Raw genomic sequence first — 25,702 nt, 5'->3', positions numbered from 1 at the left:
TATAAGCATCTGTATGTTTATAACTTGCTCCAATCTAGATTAGCAACCAAAGCAAATTCGTAGAAAACTGTATGAACATTTGTTGTATCCCAACAATCTGGATGGGCTAATCTCAATTGTGTTTTAGAATCAACAAACTGTGCAACTTCAGTAGCTATGTTCATTAGACCCCCATCCGAACACAATTAAAAACAAATGGGCAAAAGCCATCTTGTGCTGAACCTTGGAGCTATTTTAAACATCTTGGTCAAGATTTGCTGTATCATGCCATGGGAGACGTCCATGAGGCAAATTACAGCACATGGTGAGGACATTGAATAAAATTATATTATATTCTGGACAGATGGGACAATTTTATTCAGGTTACAGTGGCGCAGCAGGTAGAACAGCCGCCTCACAATGCAAGAGATGCCGGAACCATCCACCCAATATTAAAACCACCATGAGAAGCCCTCCTCTATAGATTTAACTGGAAGAAGATAATATTTGATTAAAAGACACGAGTCTTGTACCCCAAATCCTACCTTATACTGGACATCCCTGGCATTCCCTCTCTCCATCGCTCCCCCACCCAAATCACACCAGCTTCTCGTTTCCACCCAACAAACAGCTAACAATGGCCCGTTTCCTTTATCATCATTATTTTTTTTGCATCTTTCATTCATTGTTCTATATCTCTCTCTCTCTCTCTCTCTACATCGTCTACATCTCCCGTTTCCCTTCCCCCACCCCCCGACTGGTCTGAAGGGTCTCGACCCAAATCATCACCCATTACTTCGCCCCAGAGATGCTGCCTGCCCTGCTGAGTTACTCCAGCTTTGTGTTTATCTCCGGTTTAAACTAGCATCTACAAATCTGGGTTCTCATAGAAATAATTGCCCTACAGCACTGGAAACGGCTTTAACGTTTGTTCATGGTGAGATGTGTGCAATTCCCATGAGTGGTGCCTGACATGGAGTACAAATGAACCAAATTTGACCCATGGGACTTTACACCACCATGTTTGCTCAAAGTTATTTCCAATTTCATATTATGATAAGGATGGATTTTCACACACTGATATAATGGGGAGGGGGATATAAAGTTTTGTTCACGCCCTTTGTTTACTTACTTTGGTTTCACTCAGGTAGTCCATTGAGTAGATCATTCCCAGTTTACAGAGGGCAAGGAAGACAGGAACTTGAGCATCAGGACTCGTCTCTGCAGCCATGTCATAAAAACGCTTTGCAAGATAGATATCCTTAAAGAAAAAATGTTAGATGTTATAAAATGTATACTGAACTAGCTCTGGTAAAAATAAATGAATTCTACATTCTAACAAGCAGTACACGTCCCAGATATGCAACGGTCCATTTAGAATAATTCCTCAATACAATTGAAATAGTAACTATGATCAAAAAGTTAACCAGATCTAGAAAGGTTGAAGTTTCTAGATGTGCATGCTCAAGATTCCAAAAAGACAGGGAATAATTTAAACAACCACATCAAAACCAAGTGCTAGAATTCTGCAAGGCAATATCAGTGGCGGAAACGGATAGATGATATTTTGGGTCTGGAACCTTCAGATTGTCAATCTGTGACATTGTCCGTCCATTTCCTCCACAAACAATGGCTGTCATTCATATCAAAGTATCATTTATTCATTCAATGGTTGACCTCCCATGTTCCTCTGGTGCTTGGCTCAAGATCCCAGCGTCTGTAGTTCCTCCATAAAGTTCCACATTTTATATTGAGATGTCAAAACTGGAGTCAATATCTAGCAGCCAACTACCTCTCCAAAGAAACCATCCTCTTAATATCCTATCTAAGAAGGTACCACATATTCAACCTGTGAGCCTCGTTACCACCTCCAAATGTAACCTATGTGGGATGAAATAGGCACTGAGCGTACCATGAATCTGTCATTTAAAGCCTAATCAATAAAACACCATTAAAATGGTGTAGAATACCAAAATATCCATATACCGAATAAAAAGCCATCATTATCCTTTGCCACAATATAACCAATGGATTGACAGAAAAAAGCTACCAAAATATGGGTTAATAAATTTGAAATTGTGTTCCAAAGGAATAAAACATTGAAGATTTGACTGCATTGGAGCTTTCATTTACAGCCAACATACACATTCCCGGCTCAGTACAGTATTTATGGTAGAGCACAAAATAATGCCAGATTTTAAAAAATTACTAAAATAACACTCAAAGCAAAGTCAGAAACTGCTGGGAAAGCATAACAAAGGTAGTGACTCAAAAGTGTTACATGGCCTTCATAAGACAAAGTGTTATTTTTTTAAATCGTACCTGTTTAATGCCCAAACCCTTTTCGTGCATGTAGCCCAAGTTAAACATTGCTTGCGCACTGTGCTGCTGTTCAGAGGCAAGTCTATAATGAATTACGGCTGTTTCATAGTCAATGTCTGTGCCATAGCCATAGAAGTGATAATCTCCAAGCTTGATTCTTGCAACTGTGTAACCTAAAACACAAACAAAGTTTAAGTACCTGCAGAACTTAATGTTTACCGTACAAAGCTATTCAACAGCTCGGGTGGCACAGTGGTGCAACGGTAGAGTTGCTGCCTTACAGCATCAGACAGGTTTGATCCTGACTCTTGGTGTTGTCCGCACTGTACCTTCTCCCTGTGACTGCATGGGGGTTTCTCCAGGTGCTTCGGTTAATTGGCTTCTGTAAATTGTCCCTAGTGTGTAGGATATTGCTAGTGTATGGGGTGATTGCTGGTCAGCTCGGAGACTGTAGACCGAAAGGCCAATTTTCTGCATTGAAAATCTAAAGTATAAAGTAGCTCAATGCTTGTTATATCAGTAAATTAAAATGTTATGGCACTCACACGAGGAGCAGGTATGTTGACAGCTTAACTTTTAAAGAGCTTTACTGGAATTTTCTATTGAACTAACTCACGGAAATGCAATGCTCTTGCTTTATTCTGTTTGTTTTTAAGCTTGTCCAAACTTTGCATCTCTTAATTTTTGAAGGAAATAGTAGTCAGAATGAGTCAATCAGCCCATCTACAGTGATCACATTTGTAAATACCTGTAAGAAGGAACTTAAACCGAAGATAAACAAAAAAAGTTGGAGTAACTCAGTGGGACGGGCATCATCTCTGGAGAGAAGGAATGGGTGACGTTTCGGGTCAAGACCCTTCTTCACCCTGAAGAGTCTTGACCCGAAACGTCACCCATTCCTTCTCTTCAGAGATGCTGCCTGTCCCGCTGAGTTACTTCAGCTTTTTGTGTCCATCTTATATATTTGAAAATATATTGGTTACATTTCTTTAGTTACAAATGAGTGCTATTTAGTTTAAACTATTGTTGAATATTTTTCTATCAGAACAGTGAAAATTTGACATTGGAAACAAATTACATTTGGGAGCATAGCTCAGAAAACAAAGCTAAATTGAAACGGCCAAAGTGGAATTCATTCACGTGGAATGTATGACGTACAGTTTTTGGGTTGGTAGGCATCCCGTGCATCCTCAAGGTCACTCACCTTGTGATGCTGCTCTATTCCAGTGTAGTAGTGCTCGTGGATATGTCTCATTTTCACCAAAAATTCTAGCTTCCTCTACAAAGAGAAGAGATATTTAGTCTTTGCACTTCAAGTCCTAATTCAAAAAGTACAATTACTCAACTCCAAAAAATGGCGATTCATTACCAATATGGTGTACTTGTTTAGCTTAAAGCTTCTAAGTTCACTAGTGTTAAACCACCTAACAAATAATATTTAGGAAGGAACTGCAGTTGCTGGTTTAAACCGAAGATAGACACAAAAATCTGGGGTAACTCAGCGGGCAGCATCTCTGGAGAGAAGGAGTGGGTGACGTTTCAGGTAGACCCTTCTTCAGATTGAAATAATGTTAGGTCACATAGGATCATTACTTAGTATATTTCAATGCTTAGTATGAAAATTGTTTATAAATCTCAAGTCTGTTGTTCAAAATTAAAAACTCCAAACTTTAGAATTTCTTAAAATTGGGATTTGAACTAGTTTAGTCATTTGTGACAACTCCATAGCGCAGCAACAGAAGCCCCTTGAATTAAATATAATTTACAGGCTTTTTACCCTGCACTAAATGTTATTCCCTTATCATGTATATCCATACACTGAAATGGCTCGATTGTAATCTTGTATTGTCTTGCCGCTGACTGCAACACAAGCTTTCCACTGTACCTCAGCACAGGTACCAATGAACTAAACTGAAGACAGGAATAAATAATTAATCTGCGTAAGTGGATTTAGTAGACAGGCATGAGGGTCAGTATGGATGTGATGGGCCCAGCTTCCAGATGCTAGAATATTAAAATCACTTTAAATCTGTGTAGGCCACTTGCTGTGCACCATATTTTCCCAGGAAGTTAAACAAAGGCAGCCTATTAGAAGTGCCAGAGAAATATGAAATATGACAGGCAATTGAAATGCCACTGTGCTGGTCTTTGTTCTCACTTTGATCCAGAATGAAGGCAGCATTGCTCTGGGCCACCTCGTACCCTTGCTCAGCCAATAACAAGTACTGCACCAATGCAGAATCAGTGTCGCCCTCCTTATAGCTGCTGTATGCAGACATCAGCCGTTCTGACCAGCGACCTCGCTCACAGACATTTTTGAACAACTGCAAAAGAGGAAATGATTCAAATCAGAAAAAAAGTTTTAAAAAGACACAGGAAAAAATAGAATTGAGATACAATGATGGTTTTCTATAAAACGGCCAAATGAACTTGAATTCTCAAAGTTCTTGTGACTCCACCACCATTTATCTGGGCTGGATACAGAGGGCCAATCTAGTACAACCTCCCAATCCAGATGGTGCAGTGAGGCCTGCTTGGTCTTACTGAAGTTTCACCCCAGAAAACTGATGGGCTTTGATGGATGCCAATGTCACATCACAGCTTCTATAGAAATTCACATGCATACTTCAGTTTCAACGATTTAGGACTTGAAAAGAGATTTGTTAAAAAAATAACAAAAAAACTCTTCTGACGCGATTTAAAAACAAAGCCATTTTCCCCAAAGTTCATTCACCCTGTTCATTTTGACTAGCTGCAGAATAGTACAAGTCCAGGGCTGGCTTACATGGGAGCATCTGAATGCAAGAGATTTCCGTCTGAACCACTGGCCAAGGTCAGCACTATAGGGCCCATTATTTGTTGGGTTACATGATGCAGAATCAGTATGTAATTTGTATCCACTTACATGCAGAGGCATTTCAAAAATCAATTAAGTTTTAGAAAACTACAGATGTCAGAAACTAAAAAAAGCTGTAAATTTTGAGCAGGTGAAGCAACAGCTGGAGATAGATAATATTTCAGTTTGATTAACTTTTCAGAGCGTTAAAATGTTTAATATTAAAGCTGCTATATATTCCAAATGTTAAAAACTCCTCCAATCATTAACTTGAAACATTAACTGCTTTCCCCCAGTAAGAATATTACCGTACATATTCTTACCTCAACAGCTGTGTGACAAGATCGAATCACACCGCTGCCTATTGCATGCATCTGAGCCAAGTTATAAAAAGCCAGTATGTGTCCTGCTTGTGAAGCGAGGTTAAAATACTTCAAGGCTTGTTTGTAATCTCTCTTCACACCTACGCCATCTACAAAACAAACATTGGTTCATTGGACGTGACTGAAAACACAGAAAAGACAGCCTTAAATAAAACTGTGGTCAAATATACAGTGCCCTCCATCATGTTTGGGACAAAGACCCATCATTTATTTATTTGCCTTTGTATGGAACTGGTTTGCATTCATGTATGAACATTCTACCTGGATAGCAAGTAAACAGTTTTCACTATACCGCAGTATATGTGACAATAACAAAAAACAATACTTTCTGCCCAAATGTCTTGTGATGCATGTACAATTACCTATAAACTTACTATCAGCCACAGTTTTCTACCAAGTGATAAATGTCATCCCAGCATACAGTGAAAACTTTTTGAGTATAAGAAAAATGGACTGGAATTTATTGGTTTACTGGTGAGATAATAAAATGGCCATTTGTTTATGGAACATACCCAAATAACTTTATTAACTCCGATCTTGACATCAAAACACAATATGCCTTAATGCACAGCTTATTTCAGACTCAAATTACATTTGGAATAAAATCAGCTGCTCAAAGTTAGTCAATGGCAACCATTGCAAATATTCTAAGCAGTCATTTGACTTCAGTGAAATGGAGAAAATAAGATTACAGCAAAAGCTCAAAATACTGTTTCCAAACAATATTTTTATCAATAGTTTGATGTTTGTCGTGTTCTAAAGTACTCAGTCTGTAGCTGAATAACAGTTACCAATGAGATCTGTACATTTTTTTATAAACAGGTCTAGAAATAGTAGATAAATACACTGCCTTACTGTAATACATGGAGCCCAACTGAAGCTGTCCATCCACCCAACCCTGTTCTGCAGCTTTCTGGAAGTACTTCAGTGCCAATTCATGATTCTGTTCAAAGAGGAAAATAAACTTGAGATTCAATTCAAATCAGACATGATTTTAGTGATACAAGAAAACAGAAGTCATTTGGTTCAGTAATCACCCAAAACAAGATGTGGTTATGTTTTTACCTCCAGTAATTTAAAGATTTGTGATGTATAGACACTTCTGCTCCAAATTTGATTATCTAAGTATTTAATTTTAAGGTGACGGCAACACTGTGTACCCGACGTGCATGGAAATTCATTTAGAGGTAATGAAGGCTGATGGAATGAAGGTCAGGCTTCATTCAAGGTTGCAGACAAGGTTGCAGAGTTACAGGCTACTTGGAAAGTGAGGGACAGGGACAAAGGTTGAGGCAATCACAAAAGGATATGGATTTAAGCACAAAAGCATTACAAATGAAATTTGCTTGGCCTAGAATAGATGAATTGTTTTGAACAAAGTTTCTACATGGATGGTAGAAGTCAATACAGTTCCCAGAGGCCCGGGCACCGTTGGAGCGAATGGAGGAGGGTCAGGGCTGTGAGTATTTAAATCGAGCGCGGGGCTTGCTTTCACCGAGGCCCGGGAACCGTTGGAGCGATTGGAGGAGGGTCAGGGCTGTGAGTATTTAAATCGAGCGCGGGGCTTGCTTTCACAGAGGCCTGGGAACCGTTGGAGCGATTGGAGGAGGGTCAGGGCTTTTACCGAAATCTGTAACGTTCCACACTCCATAGGGAGGGTTCTGGTGGAAGCTGCTAATTGGTGGAAGCAGACTAGAGGAAGCAGCTGATTGGGTGCAACCTCAGGTTAGCATTTCTGGTTAAAGGTACAGTGCTTTAGTAAAGGTAGTGAGCCAAGGGTACAGTGGGCTAAAAGCACAGTGCTTTAGTAAAGGTACAGTCAGCTAAGGGTACAATGCTTTAGTAAAGGTACAGTGCTTTTTGGTAAATATAATAAAGGTACAGTTTAAAGGTCAAGAGGGAGCAGCTGTTGTGAGTCAGATACCTGCTGATTTCTCCCAGCAGTTTCTATTGTAGTGTACTTGTACCGGATCCAGGGTAAGGCGGGAGAATGACAGCCAGCGCAGTGTACTGTTCTGGATGTCAGATGTGGGAGGTCATGGTGTCGGATGGCCCTCCAGACGTCCACATCTGCACCAGGTGCAGCGAGATGGGGCTCCTAAGGGACCGTATTAGGATCCTGGAGCAGCAGCTCAATGACCTCTGTCAGGGAGAGTGAGGAGGTCATAGAGGGGAGTTATAGAGAGGTGGTCACTCCAAAACCACGGGAGAGAGACGTGTGGGTCACGCTAAGGAAGGGCAAGGGGCAGAGGCAGGGACGAGTGAGTACTCCAATGTCAGTACACCTTGCAAATAAGTACTCCTGTTTGAGTATGGATGGGGGTGCCAGCCTGCCCGAGGGTAGCGACAGCGGACGGGCCTCCAACACAGAGACCGGCCCTGTTGCTCCAAAAGGTAGGGACAAAAAGAAGAGGGCAATAGTAATTGGGGACTCTATTGTTAGGGGGTCGGATAGGCGATTCTGTGGACGCAGTCGAGAGACCAGGATGGTGGTCTGCCTCCCTGGTGCCAAGGTCTCGGACGTGTCTCAACGCGTCCAAGATATCCTTAAATCAGAGGGAGAGGAGCCTGAGGTCGTGGTACATATAGGTACCAATGACATAGGTAAAAAAAAAGGAAGAGGTCCTGAAGGGAGGATTTAGGGAGTTGGGAGGAGAGTTAAGGAAAAGGACCAAAAAGGTAACAATCTCAGGATTACTGCCTGTGCCACGCGACAGTGAGAGTAGGAATGGAGCGAGGTGGAGGATAAATGCGTGGCTGAAAGACTGGTGCAGAGGGCAGGGATTCAAGTTTCTGGATCATTGGGACTTCTTTTGGGGAAGGTGGGACCTGTACAGAAAGGATGGGCTGCACTTGAACCCGGGGAAATTTGCAAAGGCAGCTGGGGAGACTTTAAACTAGAATGGTTGAGGCGAGGGACTCAAATAGAGAAAGCTAGTAGACAGAATGGGAGGCAGGAAGCAGAAAAGGGAAGCACTCGGACACAAGAGGAGAAAGAAGAAAAAGGAAATAAACAGAGAATAAGATGCGGGGGGTTTCTTAAATGTGCATATTTTAATGCTAGGAGCATTGTAAGAAAGGTGGATGAGCTTAGAGTCTGGATAGACACCTGGAAGAATGATGTTGTGGCGATCAGTGACACATGGTTGCAGGAGGGCTGTGATTGGAAACTAAATATTCCAGAATTTCGTTGCTTCAGGTGTGATAGAATTGGAGGGGCAAGAGGTGGAGGTGTTGCATTGCTAGTCAGGGAAGATATTACAGCAGTGCTTTGGCAGGATAGACTGGAGGGCTCGTCTAGGGAGGCTATTTGGATGGATCTGAGAAGTGGGAAAGGTGTAGCAACACTTATAGGGGTGTATTATAGACCGCCAAATGGGGATTGAGAATTGGAAGGGCAAATATGTAAGGAGATAGCAGATATTAGTAGTAAGCACAAAGTAGTGATTGTGGGAGATTTCAACTTTCCACACATAGACTGGGAAACACATTCTGTAAATGGGCTGGAGAGTTTGTAAAATGTGTGCAGGATAGTTTTTTGCAGCAATACATAGAGGTACCTACTAGAGGAGGGGCAGTGCTGGACCTCCTGTTAGGAAATGAGACGGGACAGGTGGCGGAGGTATGCGTTGGGGAGCACTTCGGGTCCAGTGATCACAATACCATTAGTTTCAATATAATTATGGAGGGGGTCAGAACTGGACCTAGGGTTGAGATTTTTGATTGGAGAAAGGCTAACTTTGATGAGATGCGAAATGATTTAAAAGGAGTGAACTGGGACATTTTGTTTTATGGGAAAGATGTAGAAGAGAAATGGAGGACATTTAAAAAGGAAATTTTAAGAGTACAGAATCTTTATGTTCCTCTTCGGTTGAAAGGAAACAGTAAAAATTGGAAAGAGCCCTGGTTTTCAAGGGAAATTGGACATCTTGTTCGGAAAAAGAGGGAGATCTACAAATAATTATAGGCAGCATTAAGTAAATGAGGGGTATAAGGAATGTAAAAAGAATCTTAAGAAAGAAATTAGAAAAGCTAAAAGAAGACATGAGGTTGCTTTGGCAAGTAAGGTGAAAGTAAATCCAAAGGGTTTCTACAGCTATATTAATAGCAAAAGGATAACGAGGGATACAATTGGTCCATTGGAGAGACAGAGTGGACAGCTATCTGCAGAGCCAAAAGAGATGGGGGAGATATTGAACAATTTATTTTCTTCGGTATTCACCAAGGAGAAGGATATTGAATTATGTGAGGTAAGGGAAACTAGTAGAGTAGCTATGGATACTATGAGTTTCAAAGTAAAAGAAGTACTGACACTTTTGAAAAATATAAAAGTGGATAAGTCTCCAGGTCCTGACAGGATATTCCCTAGGACATTGAGGGAAGTTAGTGTAGAAATAGCCGGGGCTACGACAGAAATATTTCAAATGTCATTAGAAACGGGAATAGTCCCCGAGGATTGGCGTACTGCACATGTTGTTCCATTGTTTAAAAAGGGTTCTAAGAGTAAACCTAGCAATTATAGACCTGTTAGTTTGACTTCAGTGGTGGGCAAATTAATGGAAAAGACTTAAGAGATTATATATCTAAGCATCTGGATAAACAGGGTCTGATTAGGAACAGTCAACATGGATTTGTGCCTGGAAGGTCATGTTTGACTAATCTTCTTGAATTTTTTGAAGAGGTTACTAGGGAAATTGACGAGGGTAAAGCAGTGGATGTTGTCTATATGGACTTTAGTAAGGCCTTTGACAAGGTTCCTCATGGAAGGTTGGTTAAGAAGGTTCAACTGTTGGGTATAAATGCAGGAGTAGCGAGATGGATTCAACAGTGGCTGAATGGGAGACGCCAGAGGGTAATGGTGGATGGCTGTTTGTCGGGTTGGAGGCAGGTGACTAGTGGGGTGCCTCAGGGATCTGTGTTGGGTCCTTTGTTGTTTGTCATGTACATCAATGATCTGGATGAAGGTGTGGTAAATTGGATTAGTAAGTATGCAGATGATACCAAGATAGGGGGTGTTGTGGATAATGAAGAGGATTTCCAAAGTCTACAGAGTGATTTAGGCCATTTGGAAGAATGGACTGAAAGATGGCAGATGGAGTTTAATGCTGATAAATGTAAGGTGCTACACCTTGGCAGGACAAATCAAAATAGGACGTACATGGTAAATGGTAGGGAATTGAAGAATGCAGTTGAACAGAGGGATCTGGGAATAACCGTGCATAGTTCCTTGAAGGTGGAATCTCATATAGATAGGGTGGTAAAGAAAGCTTTTGGTATGCTAGCCTTTATAAATCAGAGCACTGAGTATAGAAGCTGGGATGTAATGTTAAAATTGTACAAGGCATTGGTGAGACCAAATCTGGAGTATGGTGTACAATTTTGGTCGCCCAATTATAGGAAGGATGTCAACTAAATAGAGAGAGTACAGAGGAGATTTACTAGAATGTTGCCTGGGTTTCAACAACTAAGTTACAGAGAAAGGTTGAATAAGTTAGGTCTTTATTCTCTGGAGCGCAGAAGGTTAAGGGGGGGACTTGATAGAGGTCTTTAAAATGATGAGAGGGATAGACAGAGTTGATGTGGACAAGCTTTTCCCTTTGAGAATAGGGTAGATTCAAATAAGAGGACATGACTTCAGAATTAAGGGACAGAAGTTTAGGGGTAACATGAGGGGGAACTTCTTTACTCAGAGAGTGGTGGCGGTGTGGAAATAGCTTCCAGTGGAAGTGGTGGAGGCAGGATCGTTGGTATCATTTAAAAATAAATTGGATAGGCATATGGATGAGAAGGGAATGGAGGGTTATGGTTTGAGTGCAGGCAGGTGGGACTAAGGGAAAATAATTGTTCGGCATGGACTTGTAGGGCCGAGATGGCCCGTTTCCGTGCTGTAATTGTTATATGGTTAATACTTGCCAGGAGAGCAAGTACATTTACCAGAAGCCACAAAACCATGGATTAGTGTATCAGGGGAAGTTAAAGTTTGAGAGAGGTAGCCGAATAGAAGTGAAAATTGGCTGTGCGATTGATCGAGACAATTATTCACTCCAATCACAGTTGCAACAAAAATCATAAAAACACTGGTACATACCATTTGGACCCCTTTTCCATACAAGTAAGCCATTCCTAGGCCACTCTGTCCAACAGGATTACCCTGAAAATTGATGAACAGTTTGTTTAAAAAAGGGTCTTCCAGTGTGTTCCAGCAAATAACTAGAAAGAAAGGCCTCAAAATGTCATAAAACTCTGGCAGCTCCTTCCAACACCCACCACCCTTTGTGTAAAAAGCCACTGCCCATGTTCCTATTAAATCTTACCCCACTAAGCTGAAATCTATGTCCTCTAGTTTTTGATTTCCCCAATAGTTCTGATACACCTCTACAAGATCACCCCCAAATCCTCCTGCGTGCTAAGGAATAAAGTCATAGCCTGTCCAGCCTCTCCCTGTGGCTCAGGCCCTCAAATCCTGGCAGTAGTCTCGTAAGTACTACAGGTAAGCATTTTGCTTTGAAAGCAATCACACAGCACCAAAATTGTTTGAAAGCTGTTACAGCTACCTACCATGTCTGCCGATTTCTTGAAGTAGTGAAAAGCAGTGTCGTTGTTCTGGGGTACAGCGCTACTACCCTCTGAATACATCTATGGAAAATAGAAATTCAACTTTAAAATGTGCAATTATATTCAGTTTTGTTTGTATTTTCATTTTCATTTCATTTGGTACTTACTTTCCCAAGAAATGCCATTGCGTGAGCATTTCCAGTGGCAGCTGCCTGATTGAAATATTCAAAGGCTCTCTACAAAAATGGAAGACAAATCAAATTATTCACTTTCAAACTGCATGGAGTTTCCATTCAACTTGAAGTGCAGAAGAAAGAATATTCCTACTATATAAAGCAAACAATAAAGCCCTTGGAATGTTAACTCAATATCGTGTATAGAATATCATGCAAACGTGCGACCCAAGAACAAAGTACAACTTCACCCACAGACATTAGTTTAAGCAGTTTAAGACCCAGTTATCAGCCCGAAGAACACCATTAAGTGATCCATACACTAAATATACATAAAAGAAAGCAAAACTGTGGTGGGAGCTACATATCTTAAAAATGTCCACTGCTGAGAAGATATAAAATGCAGAAGAAACCATCACTTAAGACAATTATTCTCAAATAGTTACCTGATTATTTTGTTCTACACCTCGTCCTCCATGTAAATGTAATTGACCAAGTCCAACCTTGAAGAGACAACATTTTAAGTTTAAATGGATAGACATCTTTGATCTCTTGAACTCAAGATTATTTTTGCTTGTAAATGCTGCATATGCACTTTCATGCGAATGCGCAGGCATGTTACATGACTTATTCACAATATTCTCTTTATCATGTATCTATCTGTACACTGGATTGCTCGATTGTAATCATGTATTTGTCATTTTGCTAACTGGTTGACAATAAACTAAATTACTAACAAGCTTGTACCCGAATCCACCCAAGATAGATTTTCTATCTAGGTTAATAGTAAACAATACAAAACTTGTATTTCACTCAATTTAGACTTTACCAAGCCAGACATTTTCAGATTATGTTACCGTACCTGTGCTTGGACATCTCCCTTTTCAGCCAGGAATTGGTAATATTGAATTAAATCATCTTCCAGCATTCCACTGCTAACACCAGAGTTCTCAACCTCATCAAGAAGACGAATTCTCTGAACAACATTACCACCAGTCAAAGACACGTCACTGGCAACTAAAGGAAAAAAAAGTTTCAAAACCGGCGAGTTACTTTTACCACCACGTTTGGAAGATTGGCTATAGAAAGCTTCGGTTTAATGTCAGTTCCAGAATTACACAAACACTGAATTTCAAAATAATTTCTGGCAATAGAAGCAGGCAGAGTGTACACATTACCGTACCACCTACCCTATCCTACACTTTGTAAAGCAAATAAAACTAGATTTTGGGAATCCGAAACGGTATCTGGGAATTCGAAACAGTATCTGGGATGGAGACAATGTTTCCCAAGACTACAGGTTGCATACATTCTCCCCTAATTTGGACTTCCAAAAAACAATGACAGTTTGTTCATCTATTCAATTTCCCTAGACATGTTCCTCATCTCCAAAGAGGGCCACTCTTGCATTCCAAATCCCACTAAATCTGCTTACACAGGAAGAGTGTGCACTATTTTAATTAATAGAAAACCCAGCATTCAAGGTCAATTTCATTGCTTACCATAATTCGCCACCAGCTTGTAATGAGTTAGTGCAGATTCACAGCTCTGTGGAACTCCTATGCCAGCCCAATACCTATAACCCTGAAGAATTGAAAAATAATGCATTACATGCCCATTTGTTGTTACAACACAAGATCCATAGAAATCATCAGGGCTGTACAGTGGTGCAACAGTATGGTTACTGCCTTATAGCCCCAGGGACCATGGTTCTATCCTGCTATGGGTCCTGTCTGCACAGTATTTGTATGTTCTCCCTGCCACCATGGGGGGGGGGGGGGGTTTCTCCATTTGCTCCAGTTTCCCCCCACATCCCAAAAAGACATACAGATTTGTAGGTTAATTAGCTTTGGTAATTGTAAATTGTTCTTAGTGTGTGGGAGAGTGTACAGGGGTGATCGCTGGTCAGCATGGACTGGGTGGGCCGAAGAGTCAGTTTCTGCGCTGTATCTCTAAAATCTAAATTTACAACAGCAATGAACAAAAGAGTAATTTATTTACATGCCCATTTTCTTTTCAGTTTTGACAAATCTGCCTATTTGTACATGTTAACTCAAATCACTGGATAACATGCAAAAATCTACACTGCACATGTTGATGCAACATGGGATTACTTACCAAAATCATGTGTGACAACAGGTTTCCTCCAAGTGCTCCAAATGTGTAAAATACCAATGCCTTTAAACATAAAGGTAAAATAATTAGTGCTCTAATAAAAACCTTTTAAAAACACATTCAACAGGAAGGTAGGTTAGCTTTTTAGTACCTTAGCTTGACTTGAATGGACACCCACACCAGATGCATAAAGGAATCCAAGTGCCTGAAAAGAAAAGGTTGTTAGTACGTTGGAAAATCTCATAAATTCACCAATGTGCATCTTGAGGATACTCAGTTTAGACTCAGTTGGCACTGCTGCCTCATCTATAGGGACCTGGGTTTGACCCCTCACCCTCAGGTGCTGTCTGTGCTGCTAGATTTATTGGCCAGGTGTTTAGTGCAGATATGTGCTCAAGTAAAAGTCAAAAACAAAAAAGCAGGAGCAACTCAGTGCGTCAGGCAGCATCTCCAGAGAAAAGCAATAAGGGGTGTTTTGGGGCGAGACCCTTCTTCATTACTCATTGTCACCTAGCCCACAGCCAACAATGGACAACAGTGGTGTTCCCAAATAAAGTTGGCTGTGAAAAGCAACAAGTTACAGAAGTGGAAGGAAAATGTACCTGCCTGTGTACCCCAATGGGCCAAATCACAATCTCCTTTGTTATACGTAGGTAATTGTGGAAGGGGAGTCAAAGATTTAAGGGATCTTGTGCACAGTAGCTTTTGATGGATGACAGCGCTGCTGTCTCACAGCACCAGAGACCCGGGCTCAATCTTGACCTTGGGTACTGCCTGTGTAGTTTGCATCTTCTTCCATGACCATGCAGATTTCCTCTGGATGTTCAGTTATCTCCCACATGCCAAAGACATGCTGGTTTATAGGTTAATTGCCCTCTGTAAATTGACCCTAGTGCAGGAAGTGGATGAGAAAGTAGGATAACAGCACCAGCGCGAATGGCTGATTGGTGGTCGACATGGACACTGGACCGAGGGGCCTGTTTCCATGCTGTATCTAAGCTAAAGTGGCTCAAGCATGCATGAAGAAAAGGTTTCAGATTTTCCAGAGGCATGCACAGAAGTCTGTACAAGGAATAAAATATCCAAAACTAAAGCTCTAAGCTCTGGCAGGCAGGTGAAGCAATATACTGTATTCTTTGGGCAGGGAGAAGTTTAGAAGATCCAATCAAAATTCTCACACCCTTCCCTCAATTCAAATCAGCAATTAATATTGACAAGCCAAATCAAAAAGTACAAAATTATTTATAACTTGCAAAGCAATAAACACACGGCATTTTTACTCTGAAACATCTGGGGGGGGGGGGGGGGGGGGGGGGGGGGGGGGGGGGGGGGGGGGGGGGGGGGTGAAAAATGGTTGAAAAGCTTGATCATTGCCCATTTCAGGTACAATGTCCACAGACAGTTAAACCAGTCTCAGAGTGCAAGTCCACCCACGTGTGATCCCATGTTTAAAACAAATCAAATTCGTGGTAATCACATAGAATTAACGTAGCGGGAACTCGTAATGCTAACAGCAGGTACTCGGGCAACTTGTTAATTCCTGACTCATAACAAATAATGTCATACACAAGAAATGGCTATGCTGGTTGATGTAAAGTGTACACACAGTGCTGGAGTAACACAAAGACGCAGCAGAATTTTGGAAACGTCATCCCGTCACCCATTCCTTCTCTCCAGAGATGCTGCCTGTCCCGCTGAGTTAAAGAGTGCTCGCGGTAGACTCACGAGTCGCTACGTTAAACTCACGGGCTACTACGTTCTTACAACGAGTTTAAAAGTTAAAAATTTTACTTCAAGAGTAAATTTGACTCGTGGAAATCTTTCATCATGTTGAAAGATTTTCACGAGTTAACAAATTTCCCGAGTACCTGCCGTTAGCGTTACGAGTTCCGACGTTCCCGCTACGTTAATTCTACGTGATTACCACGAGTTTGATTTGTTTTAAACTCGGGATTACTCGTGGGAGGACTCTCACCGTGAGACAGGGCCATAAGTAGAACTTCAGATTTTAACCAGCTTTAACTTTTAAAACGTTGTCGCTCTAAACAGGAACAATGCAACAAATCTATGTTACACTCCATTACTATTTAAATTCAAATTACTGTTGCTGCAATAAACTGCAGCAAGAGTCACAAAGAAAGTTTGTGTACTTAGAGCAAAGGTAGACAAAATGGTGGAGTAACTCAGCGGGACAGGCAGCATCTCTGAGAGAAGGAATGGGTGAATTTTCAGGTCGAGAACTTTCAGAGTCTGAAGAAGGGTCTCGACCCGAAACGTCACCCATTCCTTCTCTCCAGGAATGCTGCCTGTCCCGCTGTTATTCCAGCATTTTATGTCTACCCTCAATTTAAACCAGCATGCTCACTTTATTCCTACGTGTAGTTAAAGCACACCTACTGTTTGACCTTTTGGCGATCCCAGCGCAGCAAGCATCTCAAAGTCATTCTTTGCAGCTCCAATGTCCAATTGCATGAAATCGCCCAGTAGCATGGCATAGCTAACCTTCTCCATGGCCTTGGTACTTCCCATTTCAGCTGCTTTCAGAAGTATTTGATAGCCTCTGAATTTAAAGTGTAATGAAAAAAAAAAAATACATAGATGCAACAGCAATGTACTATAATGGAAACATTGATGGCAATCAGAATACTACGTTTCTGATGAATTGCACACAATTCACAAAATGTGCTCACGCCAAGAGCTGTTAGATCAACTCTGTATCCTTTTGCATTGCACTGAAAGCATAATTAATCCATTGTACCACCACCTCATTCCATTTTACTATCGACAATGTCCACTTGAAAATGACAGCATTGTAGTGAACTCAACACCTGAGGTTTTTCAAATTCTCAATGATCATAACTTCAAACCATTTAATCATCATCTAGGCCATGCCCAATCTGATACACTGACATCATGGGGCTCCTGCTTTAACCTCATGGCTACACTTAGCTGGATTATTGGAGTGGGAGCCTCCAGTACATCTGTTAATCCTGGCCAGATTGGAGAGGCTAGGACTTTAAAATGGGGTAAAAGCTTCAAGGCTGCTGGGAGATTTGGCCAATTTGGAAGTGCTCGCTGCAGAACTGGGACAAGCTGCAGAGTGGTGCCGGTTTGTCGAGAGCCTAGATCCAAGCTGCAGGAAAAGAATGAGAACATCTGCAGACCCTGTCAATTAGGTGCAAAATGCATAGAGTGAATTGGAGTACTGCAATATACCTTGTAAATAATGTTGCAGAGTTCTACTTTGTCAAGTGTTGATTGGATGAGGTATTGAGCCTTGTCTGGTTTTCTTGCAGATCAGGGTAAATGTTGCTATGTTTGCTGCCTTGAGAACCCCTGTTTGAATACAATGTATTAGGTTCTGTATTATTGGGTTAGGGAAATGTCTGTTATGTATGAGGTTAATCGATATCTGTAATTGGATTGTAAACGACCACCTCCATGTGGTTCGGCCCCTCGAGGTCCCGGGACGTATAAAAGTCCGCTGCCACAAGGTCCTGTATCGTTCTTCTGGGAGAGCACTTAGGACTGCGTGACCTTCTGGAGTGCCTCTGTTTCAGCAAGGCTGAGAGGGGTTGAACAGGCAGATACGAGGATCGAACCCGCGGTGGTTAGGTACAGTGGTGGGAACTGTAATTGTGTTTTGTTAAAATAAAGATTAGTTGATCAAGTGTTCGATTCAGTGGTTTTTGACTGAAACTAGACTGGGGAGGGATACTTAGAACGAGCAATTTACACATCCATGGCAAGTTACAAGGCCTCGGGTGGCAGAGCCAGAGGATCACTTTAGGCAGGGTCCAGCAGAATGGAAGACAAGATGCACGAGTATCTGACTTCCAGCACATTTTAAAATCTTGTAATAGTGTCCAGATATTGAAAACAAAAGATACACTAAAGTGCTGGAGCACCTCAGCAGGTCAGACAGCATCCCCAGAGAACATGGATAGGCTAGGATTTGGGCCATGACCCTTTTTTTTTTTAAAGATACAGAGCCCAGACTAGAGTCCCGAGCCAAAAGGTCATCGATCCATGTTCTCCAGGGATGTTGCCTGAACTGCTGACTTACTCCAGCACTTTGTGTCATCCTTTGTAAACCAGCATCGGCAGTTCCTTGTTTCTACAAAGATGCCTTAAACACAGGAAGACTGATAGGCACCAGTTCCTTTTGGAAACTCCCTGCATACCTGAACTTGATCCAACATTAATAATTCTCCCAGAGGCCAAACTCCAAAGGACCATGAAGAATCAATGGTGCTTGGGAGTTCTAAACTGGCACATTCAAGATCGTCAATTATTGATTAAGTAAAACTTAACCCATAGGGCATGGAAAATACATATGCCATGCTACTCCCTGGTTTGAAGATGTGTTACCACAGCCGCTATGTTACTGGATGTAACCACGGGTCTCAGACCAAATGGACAAATTGTAGTTTGAATTCTCCCACAGCATTTGCTGAAATTTAACTTTGGTCCACATCTGATGGATGAAGTTAACAGTTTGTTTCAGTACTACCGACATGAATTAAGATGATTCACCTAGCTTATTATGCATTTTGGGGAATTAAGTCTGCCATGCCAATCCAATCAGGTCTATATTCGACTCTAGATCCCAATATGATTGAACCATAACCATCCTCCAAAATGGCCCAACAACTTGGTTCAATGGCCAATAGAACGGGATAACAAATGCCAATCTTGCACATCAAATAAGTGAGCCACCCGTTTAGAGCACCTCTCTCTAAAACAAATCATACAAGGAAAGGTTTGCTTTAGCAATCTGTTGGATTAGAGGGATTAAAACATTCCAGGACCAGATAGCTCAGAATAAAAGAACAAACCTTTAGAAAGGAGATGAAGAGGAATTTCTTTAGCCAGTGGTTGGTGAATCTGTGGAATTCATTGCCACAGATGGCAGTAGAGGTCAATTCGTTCGGTATTTTTAAAGCAGAGATTGATTAGTAATGGTGTCAAAGTTTATGGGGAGAAGGCAAGAGAAAGGGGTTGAGAGGGAAAGATAGATCATCCATGATTGAATGGCAGAGCAGACTTGATGGGCCGAATGGCCTAATTCTGCTCCTATGTCTTATGAGCACAATGAGCCATTCAGAATGGAAAATCAGAATACTTACTCTTTCTTTAGATTCTTTCTACTTGTGCCATTAATCATTTTCATTCCCGTATGATAAATTACCTCGGCTTCCCGTGCAAATTTCCTTTGACTGGCTTCTTCATTAGCTAGAATAGAGGCGTTAGAGCAAGTGTGTCAAGGACCAACTAGAGTTTTAATTGTAAAATTACCGTTACAATAATACAAGGGCTCTTGGCATTCTATAAATTAAATTGACTTGTAGACGCAAAATCTCTAGATTGAGGAATCAATTTAAATATTTGACGCCTTGTCTAAATTTCAGGTAGATTGTCAAGCTTAAAATCATGCAAAATCGGCCTAGAACTGAAATGGAACACGAGAAAAAATGCAATAAATAACATAAACGTCAAATTTCTGCAAGATGAGATTTTGTTTAAAACAAATTACAATGCCAATACATGCAGTGGGTGTGTAGCAAAGTAAAATTACAGGCTGGCAAAGGGCAATTACTTGTTCAATCGGGAAATGTAGACCAAATAGACTTCACAGAAGGTCCAATCATTTTATATGGTTATGAAAGCCAACCAGCATTTTGTAACTATAGATTAGTCTTGTACTCATTATTGCAAATATTTCATGTTTATATCAATGGATAAATATGCTTCTTACAATTAAGATTCAAGGATATTAACATGACAGGAGAGAACAGGTTACAAAAGAATGGTGCCATTCCATGGAAATTAACAATTTGCCCAAATCTTACAATAGGCTGCAAAACTAGCACCTTCAACATTCAATGTTTAATACTTTGACGTTTTGCAAAGAGAGATTTAGGTACGTAAATTGCAGTTAGATAAAGATAGAGATGCACCCACTTTCGCAAAATCCCCATTTCTTGTCCTGATTATAGTTGTAGGTTGTTGCACACCAGAGTCTGTCATCATCTCTTCCATCGGTAGTGCAGCTTAGGTACTCCCGGTCCATGAAGAGGAAGGGAAACACACATAATTCACCATCAGCAGTCCCACCAATTGCTATAGGATTTAAAGCAAAACGCATAATTTGATTTAAGCACAAAATAAGTAACAAATTATTTTTGCTTTACATGCCAGACTGTACAAACTAGAGTTTGATGAAAAATCATTGACCTGGAGAGTTTGCCTCTCTGGAGCCATTTCTTAGCCCAGAGTTAACAGCATTTTCCGTTTTCAATTCAGATCTCCAGTATTCATCTGCTGCATGAATATGTTACATTTGAAACCATTGAGTGATCTTCCAATATTCAATATGGAAAACATTCAGCTCTTAGAGCTAGGCACGTTAAGTATAAAAATATATATTGAAGGGAGAAACAATAAAATGAAATGAACACAAGGCCAGCAGTTACAAGAAATATAATCACACAACATGGAAACAGGTCCTTTGGCACAAATAGATCTATGCTGACCAAGATACCCCATCTACACTCGTCCCATCTGCCACGTTTTGCCAGTATCCCTCTAAACATTTCCTATTCATGTATCTGTCCAGGTGTGTTTTAAATGCTGTTGTAGTAACTGCCTCAACCATTTCCTCTGGCAGGTCAGATTCAGATTCAGATTCAATTTCAGATTCAATTTTAATTGTCATTGTCAGTGTACAGTACAGAGACAACGAAATGCAGGTCATTTCATATACTCAACACCTTCCGAGTGGGAAAGTTGATCCCTATTAAATCTTGCCCCTCTCACCTTAAACCCATGTGCTGTGGTCCTTGATTCGCTACGTTGGATAAAGACTGCTCTCATCCTAGCTTTTCCCCTCTTGATTTAATACACCTCTATAAGTTCACCTGTCAGCCTCCTGTGCCCCAGTCAATTAAGTCCTAGGTTGCTCAACCTTTCATATAGCTCAGGCCCTGAAACCCAAGCAACAAAATACAAAAAGAACAAGGTTTATTACATAGTGTTAACATGTACCTGCCTTACGTGTGTGGGTTTTTCCAAGTGGTCCAGAAAGATTGCTTGGCTATCAAACTCGTGTTGAAGACTGCCCAGTAAAATTAACATTTTGCTAGCCAAATTGATGTTTGTAACACACTCTTTATGACGAGCTTCCAATTTCAGATCTAACACATACAAAATGGCTCAACAACAACTTGCATCCAATGTTTACAAACAAATTGAAACTGGATTTAAATCAGGCGATCACATCAATTTCCCCAAGCTATTCATAGATTTAACAGGGCACCTTGACATGGTTCAATTCAAAGTAAACTTTGGGTGAAAATAGCAGTAAAATAAATTTTACTCAAAAATGTTCTTCTATAATTTTAAAAATGCAGCGTTTGGCCAATTGTACGGGCTACCTCCCAGCTTAACTCAATGTAACATTAAAATGATAAGAATCACCATAAAGTTGAACTGATTGAGCGATCAAACAAAACATTTCACATTTCATTGTGTACAGAAACTCCCTTTGCATACGTGGCATATTAATTATGGACGGGGAGAACCAAACACCTGCTTGCAATACTGCTGACATCTCATTACAGCATGCAAGTGATATGATCAAATCTTATTTTTAGATGGAAGAGTTTCACAGAGAGTCAAATAAAAGCTGTAGGGCTCAGCAGCAAATTTTACTCTGGTAGTCAACCAACAGCACATTAGAAGGTAGACCATTTGTGAAACAAAAAAAAAATCATCTGCAAGTTTAATACAGAGTCTACATCGCAACCCCACTTAATAGACCAACTTTCAGTACATTAGTTCACCATAACAGCACTGGCACTGCATTTTTTCACCCAATTTTAAACTACACTGGCCTTGCAGACTGAATTCTGCAAGAAAAATTGCCGTGCATGAAAACAGATTATCAGGCTGTTGTATGAATGAAAATAGCCATTTATATTGCCATGTTATGGTCAATGCAAAGTATTTACTTCATGTTACTCATTCAACAACAGAATTAAGGCCGAAATACAAAGTGAATGACCATCTCTTCCTAAGGAAACATACTTTAGGTATAACAGAGTCACGCAACAACTGCAGATGACTTGCCCCAGTGGGGGCAGCTAGTGCCAGTAATAAGCGAGGAGGGAGATGGGCTTGGGTTAGGGATCGGAACGACGGGGGTCACTTCTTCCGATGGAAAAATAATCCTTGGCTCTCTTGTTCTAATAGCAACCTCAATACATGTGTAATAGTGTAGTCCCAGCACTATTATGAAGTTTTGGCCTTTGCTACAAGGCTACATTGAGCAACACAGAAGATAAACAAAGGGGTACAGCAATGTTGGAGCAACAGCAACTATTGTATTGGGGCCAATTATTAAAAAATTGCAAACAAGCCAACTATTTCACATGATATAGGCACTCAGCCTTGTAGGTCAATAAATAACCAACATGAATAAGTGGCCCCGTCAGTCTGGCTTCCCAAAAGCAAACTCCTACAAAGTGCTGCTGCATTTGGCTTTATACCAGAGGAACCTAGAAGGTAGTGAGGAAGGTAGGAAAGGGGGAGCAGGGAGGGGAGGAGACAGGGTAGATTAGGTCCACAATAACTCCAGTGGGCTTCTTAATAACCTAGTGATAAACTCATCATTTGAAAGTTCACAAAACAAAATTATATTTGGGACAGACAAATTGCAGGAGTAACTCCGAGGGTCATGCAGCATCTCTGGAGAAAATGGATAGCTAATGTTTTGGATTGGGACCATTCTTCCTATCCATTTTCTCTAGAGATGCTGTTTGACCTGCTGAGTTATTCCAGCATTTTCTGTCTATCTTTGGTATAAACCAGCATCTGCATTTCCATTTTATTACATTTTATGAAATGATATTTGGGCCTTGCCTTTTTGAACATCTATTTCTGTGTTCACATCTTCTTCTGAGGCAGCTTCATCTTCATCAGATTTACTTTCTCCAAAGTCTTCTGTGGAGTCCATGATCTGCCCAGCAACAACTCTAGTTCCGGCTGACTGATCTAATTGTTCACTCTGTTGATCTGACTGAAAGGGAATGTGCAAATGTAAAATTCACATCACCGTAATAAGCATTAAATGCACTTTTAAATTAAAAATGGCTAGAAGCAATGAAACTCCACCCAGAGAAGAGAAACTAAACATGGAAATCACCTGTTCAAACTAGTTCCATGTTATCCCCTTTCACATTCACTCATTGCACACCAAGGGAATTTTACAGATCCCAATTAACCTATAAACCTACATGTCTTTGGGATGTGGGAGGAACCCACAGCACCCAGAGGAAACCCACAGTAACAGGGAGAATGTGCAAATTCCACACAGACAGTGTCCGAGGTCATGATTTAACCTTGCTCCTTGGCAGAGGAAGCAGCTCTACCAGCTGTACCACCATGCTGCTATGAAAGATAACATGCATGCCTTAGTGGTAGATAAGATTAAACATTTGGCTCTTAAGACAAATGTTAGAAAGGGGCACTTTAAAGGCATTAAAATTTCCCAAAATGAATTAAAACATGTTTGTACACTGGCACACTTGAAATTGCAACATGAAAACAAACCATATGGTTAGAACAATGGCCAGAGATAAAAACAAGGCAAGAGACAGTTGGGTTAAAGAGTTGCAAATTATGAATCCAGAGAAAAGAATGTGGGAGAGGGGAAGAGAAAAAAAAAGTGCTAATTCAGGCAGGGTGGAGGGAAAGGTTAACAAGTCAGCCTCAATCCTAAAAAAAAATCACGATATTCCAGTTATGGACCACTCTGCTGATTCTATCATACAAACAGGCCTTCCGACAGCTGTGTTGCAACCAGCTTCATATCCTATCCCATTCATTTCTTCAATGAAAAGCAGATTTATTGTCCTTGAAGGTGGAGGAAAGTCTAAACATCAGTGCAGTTTGCAATAGTTCATTGTTCACCTTTACTCCTCTGCATATTTATCTTTCATGACCACAAGCAGCTATATCATCAGTGAAGAAAGCGAATGACATGTTGGCCTTCATAACAAGAGGAGTTGAGTATAGGAGCAAAGAGGTCCCTCTGCAATTGTACAGGGCCCTTGTGAGACCACACCTGGAGTATTGTGTGCAGTTTCGGTCCCCTAATTTGAGGAAGAACATTCTTGCTATTGAGGGAGTGCAGCGTAGGTTTACAAGGTTAATTCCCGGGATGGTGGGACTGTCATATGCTGAGAGAATGGAGCAGCTGGGCTTGTATACTCTGGAATTTAGAAGGATGAGAGGATATCTTATTGAAACATAAGATTATAAAGGGTTTGGACACGCTAGAGGCACAAAAAATGTTCCCGATGTTGGGGGGAGTCTAGAACCAGGGGCCACAGTTTAAGAATAAGGGGCAAGCCATTTAGAACGGAGATGAGGAAACACTTTTTCCACACAGACAGTTGTGAGTGTGGAATTCTCTGCCCCGAAGTGCAGTGGAGGCCGGTTCTCTGGATACTTTCAAGAGAGAATTAGATAGGGCTCTTAAAGATAGCGGAGTCAGGGGATATGGGGAGAAGGCAGGAACTGGGTACTGATTGGGGATGATCAACCATGATAACGTTGAATGGTGGTGCTGGCTCGAAAGGCCGAATATTGTCTATCACTCGATCTCTGCTGCAGCTTCTCAGCAAGGCAAGATAGATACTCCAACAGTATGAACATTGTATTCTCCAATTACAGGTGACCCTTAATATGCCCTCCCCTCTCGTCGTTACCTTTCTGGCTCACACACCCTTTCTTCCACCCCTCCTATGTCCTGTCATGACTCACACCAGTTTCCTCCCCCCCCCCCTCCAACATTCCTTCCTATGGCTGCACAATTCACATCTTTTAATTCCTTATCTCTTTCATCTGTATCCTTTGCCCCAACCATCTGCCTATCAAAACTCTCTCTCACCTGTGTTTACATAATACAACAATGGACCATTGTGGGCTCCACCTTTCCTTGATCATAGTTACTCTTTTTGCATATCATTTATTCATTTGTTCTATACTCTCTCTGTATATCACTGTCTATATCTAGTTTCCCTTTTCACCGACAGTCTGAAAGGTCTCGACCCGAAACGTCACCCATTCCTTCTCTCCGGAGATGCTGCCGGACCTGCTGAGTCACTCCAGCTTTGTGTCTACCTTCGGCTTAAACCAGCACCTGCAGTTCCTTCCTACACGTTACCTTTACCTGCCATGCTTTGCCTTGCCCTTCCTCCCTCCACCAATCTGCCCGCAACAATCAGTCTGAGGGGTCACCTATCCACTGACCCAATGAGTTACTCCAGCACATT

The 25,702-nt window shown here is 41.1% G+C and overlaps 1 protein-coding gene across 1 annotated transcript in view; it reads right to left on the bottom strand.

Annotated features, from left to right (window-relative positions):
- The window catches only part of sel1l (SEL1L adaptor subunit of ERAD E3 ubiquitin ligase), a 46,679-nt gene that overhangs the window by 1,928 nt on the left and 19,049 nt on the right, over positions 1-25,702 (bottom strand). The window contains exons 3-20 of the mRNA XM_055640093.1: positions 23,286-23,442; positions 20,328-20,486; positions 19,493-19,598; positions 16,761-16,923; positions 14,515-14,568; positions 14,367-14,426; positions 13,751-13,832; positions 13,111-13,265; positions 12,695-12,751; positions 12,243-12,311; positions 12,079-12,156; positions 11,609-11,671; positions 6,376-6,463; positions 5,461-5,609; positions 4,460-4,625; positions 3,506-3,580; positions 2,302-2,474; positions 1,112-1,240 (exon numbers count right to left, since the gene is read on the bottom strand). Coding sequence (XP_055496068.1) covers positions 1,112-1,240; positions 2,302-2,474; positions 3,506-3,580; positions 4,460-4,625; positions 5,461-5,609; positions 6,376-6,463; positions 11,609-11,671; positions 12,079-12,156; positions 12,243-12,311; positions 12,695-12,751; positions 13,111-13,265; positions 13,751-13,832; positions 14,367-14,426; positions 14,515-14,568; positions 16,761-16,923; positions 19,493-19,598; positions 20,328-20,486; positions 23,286-23,442 — 1,983 coding nt within the window. The remainder of the gene's footprint in view (positions 1-1,111; positions 1,241-2,301; positions 2,475-3,505; positions 3,581-4,459; positions 4,626-5,460; positions 5,610-6,375; positions 6,464-11,608; positions 11,672-12,078; positions 12,157-12,242; positions 12,312-12,694; positions 12,752-13,110; positions 13,266-13,750; positions 13,833-14,366; positions 14,427-14,514; positions 14,569-16,760; positions 16,924-19,492; positions 19,599-20,327; positions 20,487-23,285; positions 23,443-25,702) is intronic.

The sequence above is a fragment of the Leucoraja erinacea genome, chromosome 9 (genome assembly GCF_028641065.1).
Source record: "Leucoraja erinacea ecotype New England chromosome 9, Leri_hhj_1, whole genome shotgun sequence".
Lineage (NCBI taxonomy): Eukaryota > Metazoa > Chordata > Chondrichthyes > Rajiformes > Rajidae > Leucoraja > Leucoraja erinaceus.
This window is presented reverse-complemented; position numbering and strand designations above follow the sequence as displayed.